At 42.1% G+C, this 12,119-nt stretch overlaps 2 protein-coding genes across 2 annotated transcripts in view; one reads left to right on the top strand and one right to left on the bottom strand.

Annotated features, from left to right (window-relative positions):
* The window catches only part of LOC133132165 (SH2B adapter protein 2-like), a 31,960-nt gene extending 27,062 nt beyond the window's left edge, over positions 1-4,898 (top strand). The window contains exon 9 of the mRNA XM_061247397.1: positions 580-4,898. Within this exon, the coding sequence (XP_061103381.1) occupies positions 580-902 (323 nt within the window). The 3' untranslated portion in view covers positions 903-4,898. The remainder of the gene's footprint in view (positions 1-579) is intronic.
* Positions 4,899-8,772: 3,874 nt separating this feature from the next.
* LOC133133185 (dnaJ homolog subfamily C member 30, mitochondrial) lies at positions 8,773-10,452 on the bottom strand. The gene has a single exon (XM_061249261.1). It carries the CDS (start codon positions 9,897-9,899, stop codon positions 9,162-9,164), a length of 738 nt encoding a protein of 245 aa, XP_061105245.1. The 5' UTR covers positions 9,900-10,452; the 3' UTR covers positions 8,773-9,161.
* Between the last annotated feature and the right edge of the window lie 1,667 nt (positions 10,453-12,119).

Here is a 12,119-nt window from a genome sequence, read left to right as displayed (position 1 = left end):
TGGTAAAGCCAGCACCTCGTTCGCTCCTCGGGTGAGGGTTGTAAACGGCTGAGGTGGAGAATCCAGGGGTTAGAACTAGAAGATATTAGCACTTTTATTAGGACTTTTACTTTCTGACCCCTGGACATTCCACCACAGCCGTTTCACTCTTCACTGTTCATCTTTTCCTGCCTCCTGATTGGTTCTAACAAGTTTTCACCTGTCTTATATTAAATGTCAACCATGAACCATAATTTCACTCTTTTTTGCATTAAGTGACAGGACGAAGTGGTGCCTGCATTATACATGAACTTCTTGAACTTCTCCCCAGGTCTTGTGTCAGCTTATGCTATCTCTTTTCCCAAGCATGAACTTTCTCCTGTAGATGTATTTACAGAGGGGGAAAGTCCAGGTGTTAGAAAGTCATGCCATGTGTTTGTTCCACCTATTAACTTCAGCCAGCTTCCTTCCTTCTGAAGAACTGTGCTAATTAGCAAATCCAGGTGGTTGGAACAAAATACTGGGGAGGACTTCTACTTTCTGAACCCGGATTTTACACCTCTGTATATTTCTGATTACCTGCTGGTCTTTCCCCCGCAGAGCCAGGTGTGCCTCCTCCCCCTGCCCCCTCCAGAGACGCTGGTTGCCGGGGCGACCCTCCCCAATCCGTGCACTACTTCCCTGGGGGCCTGCAGTCGGCCACGCCTCCTTCAGACGGTCCGGTCTCCTCCAGCTCCTCCTCCTCACCGGCTGCGCCTCCTCCCCTCGGCCGCGCCGACACGGCGGGCGGAGGAGGCCTGCGGAGCCGGAGCAACAGCTCGGAGCACCTGCTGGGGCCCCCTAGTGGCTCTCCGGAGGATTACCATGAGAACGAGGGCGCCCGGAGGACCAGAGCCGTGGAAAACCAGTATTCCTTCTACTGAAGCCCGGCGGATCCCATCTGATCCCAGTGGATCCCGCTCTGAGCTACGGGAAGCACACAAGTATGACTGTCCAGGTTACAGATCGCAAGGGATTATTTCTGAGGGTGGTAAATACACTCTGCTCACTTCGTTTCAAGGTTGTATTTTAATACAAATTTAACTCGTCTTAGTCCTCTTCATGGTTTTATACTGAAGATGGTCATTGAAAATATATATAATTAACAGTATTGTGGAGTGTCCACAACATTATTGGGGTTCTCTAATGGTGTGTCCAAAAACGTGCTCTTAAAATGCTTATGGAGGATTGTTTTAGAATTAAAAACAGATAATATATACATAATAATAGTTATGCCAGGAGTTAGCTTGCCAGAAGCTAGCTGGAGGTTAGGTTTGAATAACTTTGAATCATACCAGTTTTATCAGAAGAACATAATAAATACTTGGACCTCTATGACGACAAGTTAAACTATAATATCCGCTAATTTATTTTTCCTGCCAGTTTGAAAACGTCCGAACTGACTTCACAAACTGAATTTACAAACAGAAAGCAGATTATGAACAAACCATTGTGTGCACAAGTACTCCCTGTAGTGTTATTTATGAATACACCCGTTGTCTCTTATAGATGCCTTTCATGGTGCTGGATGAGGTCTTTGGGGAGTTAGAGAGAGGAAAGAGGAAATGGTCTGATGAATTCCCACATTAATCCGCCCAGCCACTTCCTTCTTCAGTTTTTCCAAAACATTTTTTTGTGGCGGGTGGGAGAGGGAACTTGTCATCCTCGCTGAGCAAAAGGTTAAATGACTTTGTAATCGTTTTGAATTAATCGCATATTCTCTGGAGCATTTACATGTTTGTGAAGAGCTGCTGACTACCGACTCTGAACATTGGTCTGACCCTCGGAGTCGTTCCACTGATAGATTGATCGGCACAGTTGAATAGAAATACAGCAGCTTCCACCTCGCTGTATTTTGTACCAATTCTCTATTTTAAATCAAAACTGTAATTTTAGTAAACATCTGTACAGTCAAAGCTGGTCAGCCATCCTCAGATGCCAGAAAGTATCATGAACTAGACTAAGATACTGGCTAAGATAAAGGTTAATGCTTAACTATAACAAATACAGGGTGAATTGTCTTGGTGCTCTTTCAGTCACAGTGTACAGTACATCTTGTGGTGATATTTTAGAGTTTGATATACGTAGATATACTTTATAAGATTGCACTAGGCATACAGTATAGCACCATTTTACTGATGAAGGCAGTCAACCCAAACATTACAACGGAAATGAAAAACCTTCTGTGTGGATCTTCAATGAATGTAGGACTGGATTATTTTTTATCTACACACCTTTTATTATTAATTTGAAGGTCAAAATAAGATCACAATCCATTTCTATTTAAAATGCTCTTTCGCTTTGCCTAAAACTATCTCCATGTCTATCTATGTTTTGCACAGATCCACTTTAGCTTAGATTAGAAAAATGATTCCCACCAGCTAAACCAATGATTCTGCACACAACCTTTCTTTGCATCTGAAACACTTCTATAAGACATTTTTTTAAGTAAAGCCACCATGTCAAATTGTGTAATGGTGGAGATTTTTGGTTGCATGTTATCAGAGGTGAAAAATCTTGGTTCAGAAAGTACAGTAAAAATACTCCCTAATATTTTGGTCTTACCACCTGGATTTGCTCATTAGCGCACTTATTCAGCCAGGAGGGAGATTGTAGTCAGTGAAATTGGATAGCCGTGTTTGTGCGTAGAAGAAACACATGGCAGGACTACTTTCTGGCCCCTGAACTTTCCACCTCTGCATGTTTTTACTCTCTGGCGTAGGACCCTGGAGGGACAGGGTTAATGTGTGGAAGTACAGTACAGTACTGTATAGTATACATGTCAGTATACCTCCTGAGGCTCTGAAAACTGCATTATTTTACATCCTTTAGTCAGCTGCCACTGAGCCAACTGTACTTTTTATGAAGTCTCGGAGGACTTTTGCATTTATTTTTGCAATACTGTGTGCATTACCTTTAAACATGCCAACCAAACGTGTGTGTGTTGTTCAGACAAACTCAGTCACATACACTCCCATCAACTGAAATCCTCTTTCTTGAATGATTTAGTGATTGTAGATAGATTCAGCCGATCTGAAATACGTATATATGATATCCCAGTTTAATGTTTACATACAATGGCACGTTCTTTGAAAGGACACGAATGGACAACTTGTGTCCTTTTATGGAAACACTTGTCATGATTCCTAGTTGGGCCTTATTGCCGTCTTATTAGGGAAAACATTGATGGTCACTTGTGTTAGTCAGAGAACAAAGAGCATCTTAGGTAGTCGGAAATGTTGCTAAATCTTCCAAACATCTTTATACTGTATGTGAAATAGCAAAGTCCTGTCAGGTAGAATCTGGTGGTTATTTTTACATAGAGACATTGACTGTAGTTATTCATGCCTTGGGTCTATGCATCATGCAGAACTGCATGTGACAGCAGCATGAACATTTGTGATATCTGTGGTTTGACTTGCACCTCAGCCAATAACTGCATTCTTCCTCTAATGTGCTCTGTGGCCAATGGTACTGTTAGAAAGAAGTGATGTTTCTTTGAGTCGAATGTACTGTATACGTTGGTATGTGGTAAAATCATAATCTTCACCCTAAATGGAAAAAAAAGTAAAACAAGAACCTGCCCAAGCACCAGCATCTTTAAAATGAGGTGGTTTGAGACAACCCATCTTTCTGTTAAAATCGGTACAAAACCATAAAATGATTTAGGTACGGGCCTCAGGAATAAGTTTGGGATGCCCTCAATGGGACAAGGCCGAACACGGTCCTGATAGCTGTTAACCACTCACATACTTTCCCTCAATCACAGGTACACTGATGGTCAAGATGACTAACTAGCTCATTCATTATTGGTCCATGGTTGGGCCTTCTCTTTTGGTGTTCTCCTTAAAGTGTTCAATGTAACTGTTATACAAAGAGTGTTCATACGCACAGTGCCCCATGGGTAAGATTACGTGGACTGTGAGTGATGTAGGCAACAGGGTCTTTTGGATACGTCCCACCCCACACCCTATAACCTTTAATCTCAAACACAAGTGGGTACTGTGTATGATTGAAGACCTCCCCTGAAATAGTGACACTGGGTGGTTGGGGTCATGAGTTATTTTGGTTATTTTCTGTTTGCTCAGTGTTTGGTAAGGGAGGGGCTGTACCTATGTGAGGTGCCATGACCAGGTGCGTAGCTAGGAATTCTGGGCCCCCTGAAAGAATATCGCCCTGGGCCCCCATCTTACTGGAAGTTTCGTGGGCCCTCTCCAACTGTGGGGCCCACTGAGTCGACACCACCTTTCACCCCACTAGTGATGTCCCGGGCCACGGTTCTCCTTCAGGGGTGCCCAAACCCAACCTGAACACTTGACCTGGTCTTTTCACGTTCAGCTCCTGTAGGCATCTAAGCACAGTTTGGATTCTTCTCTGTTATTGTATGTACAGCCCACAGAGTTCAGTACACCACCAGGTGACATGGCAACCCAGAGGAACAGGTGCGGGTTTAGTACAATGCACATGTGCCAATGTAAACATTGTATTTTTAGATTGTTCATTTCTCAACTATTGTATATGTCTCCTGAGACAGACTTATTTATTGGGAGGTTTGTGTGTGTGTGTGCGTGTGTGTTTGTGTGTGTGTGAGTGTGTGTGCGTGTTTTATATACAAAGCGCTTACAAATACAATAGGCCCCTTATAGAAAATCAAAGCCTGTTCACACAAGAAGCTTTACCATGGAGGGAAATGTCATTTCTTTACAGACTCGTTTATCTTCCCTGTTCTCTTTAAAGCATTTGTTTTCTATGTCTTTTTTTAACCGCTGAACCTATTTTGTCGTCTGCTCACGTTTTGATGAGTCTGTCCACTTTTGTACAAAGTGATGTTTACCCGATGTACTACTTTATATTTGTGTGAATAAAATCGGTGAACAACATGCTTTAAATCACTTTTTCATGTTTTTTTCCCCCCTCCAATTGTGGAGCCAACAGGGTCACTGACGTTTGATGTATGACTAGCTTCAAACAGAAAGATTGCGGTACACTAACTTATGTCCAAAATATATATGGAACCATTTTAAACACATAAATAAACCATTGCTGTCATTACATTTTATTGCTAATCCTAACAGTATGACTCAGTGTTGGAGATTTAGGTGGGGCAGCTGTTGACACCGGACCTTTTAAGAAATTAGGCTACTCATGCTGGAGGAAGCATCAACAATAATAATAATAATAATAATAATAATAATAATAATAATAATAATGATAATAATAATAATCCAAGTGCTGTGCAGTATAGCACTAAAACAAAAACTGTAAAGATATATGTATTAAATATAGAACAAATACATTGAGTCATGTTGAATTGAGTACACCCTTGCACCTGTGTAATTTGTCTTTTTGTGGCCATTGAATTTAGATAGACCTAAATAATATCTAAATTCCACCCTCTGAAAGAAATGGCTCTGTAGTTAGTTTCAAAGGGGGACCCCCATGGAATCCTTTGTGGCAGCATTTCTCAACTCCAGTCCTCGGGACCTACTAGCCAGAAGATTTTTGTCATAACCAGGAACACACACACCATGTTGCCCTTGATTAGTTAAATCAGGGGTGTGAGTTCCTGGTTACAACAAAAACCTTCTGGAAAGTGGGTCCTGAGGACTGGAGTTGAGAAACACTGATCTGAGGTGTGAAATTCCAAGATGGAGCAAAAAAATCTCTTGAATTAAATAGGGTTCCCCTATAGCTGGGGTCAGCAAGCCTGATCCTGGAGAGCTGAAGGGTGTGTTGGTTTTTGTTTTCACCTTAAAATCAGCAACTGATTCGGACCCAAGAAACCAGATGAGGCGAGTTAACGGTGTAATCAACTGCTTTCATTGATCAATTAAGTGGTGAGTATCAACGAAAGCCAGCAGACCCTGCGGCTCTCTAGGACCAGGGATGCCAACCCCTGCCCTATAGCAAGTATCACCATCTCTGGACCTCAAATCAAAATCCAGCCATGCTTCTCTTTTCTTATTAGTGCTACTGATTGGCCAGACTGTTTTCACAACTGACTCCCAGCTAAAGGGACGGTGGAAAACCAGCAGCTCTTGGCCCTTGGGGACTGTGAGTTGCTGATCCCTGCTCTGACACAGAGAAGCATTTTGGAACCCTTTCTTAGCAGAGGGCTCCATTATCAAATTATTTGAGTGAGCATAGTAAACTCTTCCATTGTAATTGATATAATAGGTTTGCAGGGAAATATGCCTCTATTGTTGTCCAGTGGCAAATGTCTATGATTATCCATCCATTATCTTAACCAGCTTATCCTGAACAGGGTCGCAGGCGGGCTGTAGCCTATCCCAGCATACATTGGGCGAAAGGCAGGAATACACCCTGTACAGGTCACCAGTCCATCACAGGGCACACACACCATTCACTCACACACTCATACCTATGGGCAATTTAGACTCTCCAATCAGCCTAACCTGCATGTCTTTGGACTGTGGGAGGAAACCGGACTACCCAGAGGGAACCCACGCAGACACGGGGAGAACATGCAAACTCCGCACAGAGAGGTCCCGGCCGACGGGGATTCGAACCCAGGACCTCCTTGCTGTGAGGCAGCAGTGCTACCCACTGCACCATCCGTGCCGCCTGTCTATGATTATGATGTGGTATATAGCTTCCTATTTAGAGGTAACATTTGCAAATGTCAGTCACAAGACATTGATGTAGATAAGCTAGCTAGCAAGCAAGCAATTGCGTTGATTGTGGCTTTCCTAGTTGTAGAGTATTTTACTAAAAAGAAAGTAGAAAAGGGACCAGGAGGACACTCCCAAAATTGAATGCCTTTTTCAGGCACCCATCGAGAACCTCGCTCCTTCCTACTGCAGCGAAGGCTTTTGTTCTGACTCCCAAGGTCCTAAGCGAAGACTCAAATGGTGGATTAGTAGGATCAGGTGTGTAACTGCTTGATTGGAACAAAAGCCTGCACCCACACCTGCTCTTTCTCGGTAAGTATCGAGTATCCCTGATCCAGGCTGTGTTGTGTATGCAGAGCTTCTGCCTTTTCTGTGTTGCATGGTGTTTTTTCTACCATGAGTGAATGAAGTTGAGATGTTTCTTTATTCAATAGTATTTTTTCAGACTTGCTGGCACTTTCCACCTGCTGCCAACGGTAATAAATGTAGCCTGGCCTTTTGACCTACTGTCCCTTGGTAATTTGGCACGTCTGGAGGTATATCACAAAGCAGGATTTCTGAGTTGGCAGGAAAAGTTGAGTAAAACCTGAAACCCTTCCAAAACTGGCACATGGACTGAAGTAAAAACTGCTGTGAATTTATCCAGCCAACTCGATAATACCACTTCTTCCTGTTGAATGTGGCTTCTAGGATACATAGGGCACAGTGAGAATATGTATTTGGTAAATGGTAGGCATTTATATAGTGCCTTCATCCAAAGCGCTGTACAATTAATGCTTCTCATTCACCCATTCATACACACACCAACAGTGATTGGCTGCCATGCAAGGCACCAACGAGCTCATCAGGAGCATTTTAGGGGTTAGGTGTCTTGCTCAGACACTTCGACACACCCCAGGCCAGGGATCGAACCGGCAACCCTCCGACTGCCAGACGACTGCTCTTACCTCCTGGGCAAATGTCACCCCGTTTATTTGTACATGTGCATATGTTTTGGGGGGACATAACAAGAGCCTGTCAGGCTTTTGCTTATAGCATGACTCTTGGTCATTTGGGGGTCTAAGAAAAAACTAAATCATGTCGCTACGCAATTCCAAGTGGAGGAGGTTTATTTTGCAATGAGGAAAGTGTGCCCCCTTGTGGCCTTTTAACATTATTATATTGGAATCTATAATTTAATATATTTAATTCAAGTAGTGTACAACCCAAGTTCAGTTGAGTTTTGAATCCAAGTACAGAAAAGGTACAGTACATTTTGTGAGAGTAAATAGAGTAAAAACACAATGTAAAACACGGTGGTGTGCTTAATTAGCTTGGATGACTAACAATATTTAATGGCTGTTCCTATACCTAGCTTCAGCTGAAATGTATTTCAGTTATTATGCAAGAATGTATGGCATGTTTTTTGTATGCCAACTGAAAACATCTGATGCCAAAACCTGTACATAGCAGCCCTTTTGGAGAAGCCCTTTAGAATGATAAATAAGTAATGTTATTTCCAACATTTATCTTTTTCTCAAGTATGCAACGCTTCCATGGCACACACATTGGCAAGTATATATAAATTACATATTTATATAATGCACGTGTACACACACACATAAGGCACACATGCTTTTACAAGCTATTTTATCTCCTTGCAGTGAGAACCACTACTAAACCAAACTTTGGTCAACACTGAAGAGAAAAATGTTAAGATTCTATTCGATTTACCCTCGCCCTGAATGGGGCCAGCAGCATATGTGCTCTCTATTCTCCTGCTTGTACAGACCTGAATGGCCATGTAGGGTTCAGTTCACACATCGGCCATTCACAGTCAACACACAGCACTACACAATTAAATACACCACATAGGTATTGATACCATACCATACCAGCTGTGGTCTACTGTAGCACTGTCTAAATATACCCGTAATGTAAAACCTCCCCAAATCGGCAGGCTTGTTGTGGCTGCCATTTATTCATTAATCAACTCTTAAAAGGGAGGCTTGTGTCATTCCAGTTTTATGATATGGTGTGAATGCAGTAAAGTTTCAGAGCTACAGAGCCTGTCACCTGTCTTTGGACATCATTTCATATTTAAACCCAAAGAACCAGAAACGGAACCAGAAACCCAACCAAAACATTGGCAACATTGCTCTTATTATGAATGATTAAGAAGACAATCACAAACATTCTCTGTTCAGAAAAAAATAAATAAAATCTTAATGTATATTATTCACATTTGTGCCAGCAATAACTTGTAGAACACCATCTTGCAGCCAAATAGCCTATTTGATAGTAGGGCTCAGTGTTAGCCTTCACACCTTCATACGGTTTACTCGGGCCAATAAGCTGAATATAATTTACTATTGTACATATAAATGTGTTCAAAAACGGATTGATGTAGGTCTATTCAAATTGACCCACGTTATTTTAATCACATTTAATGTGTCCTAGCGCAAAATGTTCTGCATTGAGAGAGCAAAGAAACCTCCTGTGTGTATTCATTACCAGCCGGTCAACGGAATATTACACTTTCAGGCTGACCAGAATAATCACTGTCATAAACAGCAAGAACCCCGCCGCCGCATCAACCAAAAAGTCATGGTGCGGTTTATCCTGGTCTTTCTTTATCGCCACTCTGCGCTGGCGTAAGTCCTTCTCCCGTTGGAGCTGTTCCCCGTAATGAGCCTTATAGAACGCATCGAAATCAAACACGGACTTTCCGCTCATGCCCACTGTGGGGGACTGCTGTGAGCTCTTCGGCTGCGATACCGTGCGGGAGCTGGCCGCTTCCTTGGCTGAGGGTCTGCTCGCTCCTTGCACGTCGGCGTGGCTTAGGATACCACGGTCATATTTCTTTTTCAGACTCTTATTGCCCAACACGTTGTAAGCCTCGGTGATTTCAGAGAAGCGCTTCGTGGCCTCCTCGCTCCCCGCGTTCTTGTCCGGGTGATAGATGAAGGACTGTTTGTAGTAAGCGGTCTTTATCTGAGCATGCGTGGCATTCGTGGACACCTGAAGAATGTCATAATACGCCGTTTTGCTTTGATATGGGGGTGGGTCTGGGGGGCTGTTTCTCATGTAAGCATGGACTGATGACATAACCTCTCCACGAGATCGCTGCAAAAAACTGCGGTGGCTCCGCTCTCTTTCAGTTAACATAATGGTAGACAATGATCTTCTCTTTTGAGCACATATCCCATGATTTTTAACAAGGACAGCAGCCGTCAGGACATTCTTCTGTTTCCCAAGTGAACTAGCCATGCTAACAAAACGAACCCGAGTATTTGGGGAAGGCAGCGATGTAAAGAAACAGACTGGGTCTTCAGTGTGTTACTTCGTTTCTTCACTCACTGACAGATCCGCATTACATGCCGGGTATTTTATTGTAATGTGTATTTTCTTTTATTGCAGGGTGTTCTGTTTGATAACATGAAACTGCAGTGTGTTTTCGAATACATTCAGATCTATGTCCTCCAGTAAGACGCTTGCAAAGGAAGAGGAGAGAATTCGTCATTTCGAATGGGATTTATCAGCTCAGTTACTTTTTTCAGTGAATAACTGGAGAAGCTTCGTCTCTTGGACCGACGGCTTACCAGTAACGTGCTATGCCGGGAAGACTCTACCGACTAACACGTCCTTGAGCTTGCGCGTCCTTTTATTGGAGTCCACATAGCCGAGTTCCACAGGACACTGGTAGTGCTGCAATTGTACTGTTTGTTGTCTTCTCTCTAGGACTAGAAAATAATAAATTATTTGTCTTTTTTAAAAGTGTGAACGCTGTACTTCCAAATGCGCGTCCGACCTTCGCCATTTTCGCAGGCGGAGACACCGGACGCACAAACAGAAACAACTTCCGGTAATTCTGGTTGAAGTGGACCAATAAGAAAGTATCATAATCCACTCCAGCGCAGGAATTAGGCTATTTCAAAAACATTAGTCTATAAAAACAACGTAAATCATACATTTGAAAACACAGCCTACTGAAAATGCGTGTCTCACGCCGAAAGCGTGAGAGTTGGCAGCTATGACACATCCTTGACAAAATGAATACATAAGGATGTATAAAATAATGGATGTGTTGGGAGTTTGTGTGCATCGTTTTCACATACTTATATGAAAGTAAAGGGTAAAAAGAAAAGCAAACTCAATACATATTCTTTTTAAAATGTGTCAAACTCAGATACATGAACTGTTAATCAAATCTAATGAAGTTAAAGGATACAACAAGCATGTTGTATGCATAAGGGACACTGGGAGAAATAACAAATGTACGTATGGCTCCTGTTTATATTCACCAAAAAATTGACGTCAAACCATATCAACGAGTGTCACCACTAGAGGTCGTACTACAATGTGTCAGACAGAACTAGCAGCTTGCAGTTACGGTTGCTAAAACAACAGTCCCTAAGTGAACATTACCCCCAATGAGCATGAGCATTCATTATGTTAAAGCTGATCCAAGTACTGACATAGCCAGTGTCACTGTATGTGTCTCATTGATAGGCTACTTCTTTAATTTACTGAGAGTATGAGTCGTTATAAAACTCGAAGGACATACAGTTCAAATGTTGACTAAAGTATTGCACACAATTCTTCATTATACAGTTTATCATTATACAGTTCTTTATACATATCGTATGTGACCTACATGGTAGTGGAACATGTTTAGGTTCTTTCTGTTTCATCTTAGAATTATTAGCCCAGTAATAGAACATTTTTATTTATTATGTTTCGGGGCCTGACATAAATGATATTACATTCAGACATTTTTCTCAGGACATGCAGAATAATAGTTTTTCGGAAAATAAAATAGTTTTATTACTGGGGAACAAAGCTTAAACTGCAAAATGTTTTCAGCATTGCTGGGAAATGCTGTTTGTGCCTGGTCTCCACCATCGATGGAGGTGTTGGTGGAGCAGGGGTTGGTGTGTGTCTCCTCAGCCAGACGACCGTTTGACGATGTGCCGAAGTGGCGCTCAAAATGACCCAGGGGAGGAACAGAGAGAACCTGTCTACACGCGGTGAACCTACACCCTAGTCTGTTTAGAAATGAGAACGCATCTCTCCTTTCTTAATGTGAAGCGAGCAATAGGAGATCATGGAGTGAGGTTCAAAATTTAAAAATAACTGCTCTTCCTTAACAAAGCCATGTATTATTCATGCCTTTAAGACTTATTGTCGATGCATCTCATTAGACCGTCATATGTTCGGGGCTGTTGCGAAGATGACAGGAATACACCAACCAGTTCCTTTTACTTGTCTCTTGTTTTATCAGATGGCGATTTTATTTTTTTATAGGTTTTAAACAGGGTTTTGTCAGTATGTTTTATGATGTTTGTATAACCATGTTGATGTTTGTCCTGAAACAGACATATGGCCTTTTCATTTTTAAATGTGTACTTATGTAATAGATTGTATCAAACCAGTGGTCTTTATCAATGTAACAGAATGTGCCCTGCACACGAACAACATGAAGAATAT

The sequence above is a fragment of the Conger conger genome, chromosome 7 (assembly GCF_963514075.1).
Source record: "Conger conger chromosome 7, fConCon1.1, whole genome shotgun sequence".
NCBI lineage: Eukaryota > Metazoa > Chordata > Actinopteri > Anguilliformes > Congridae > Conger > Conger conger.
Note: the sequence above shows the minus strand (reverse complement) of the source record. Positions and strands in the feature narration are given on the sequence as shown.

Excerpts from the sequence above, each read along its gene's own strand:
- LOC133133185 (XM_061249261.1), bottom strand. The coding sequence starts at position 9,899 with ATGGCTAGTTCACTTGGGAAACAGAAGAATGTCCTGACGGCTGCTGTC.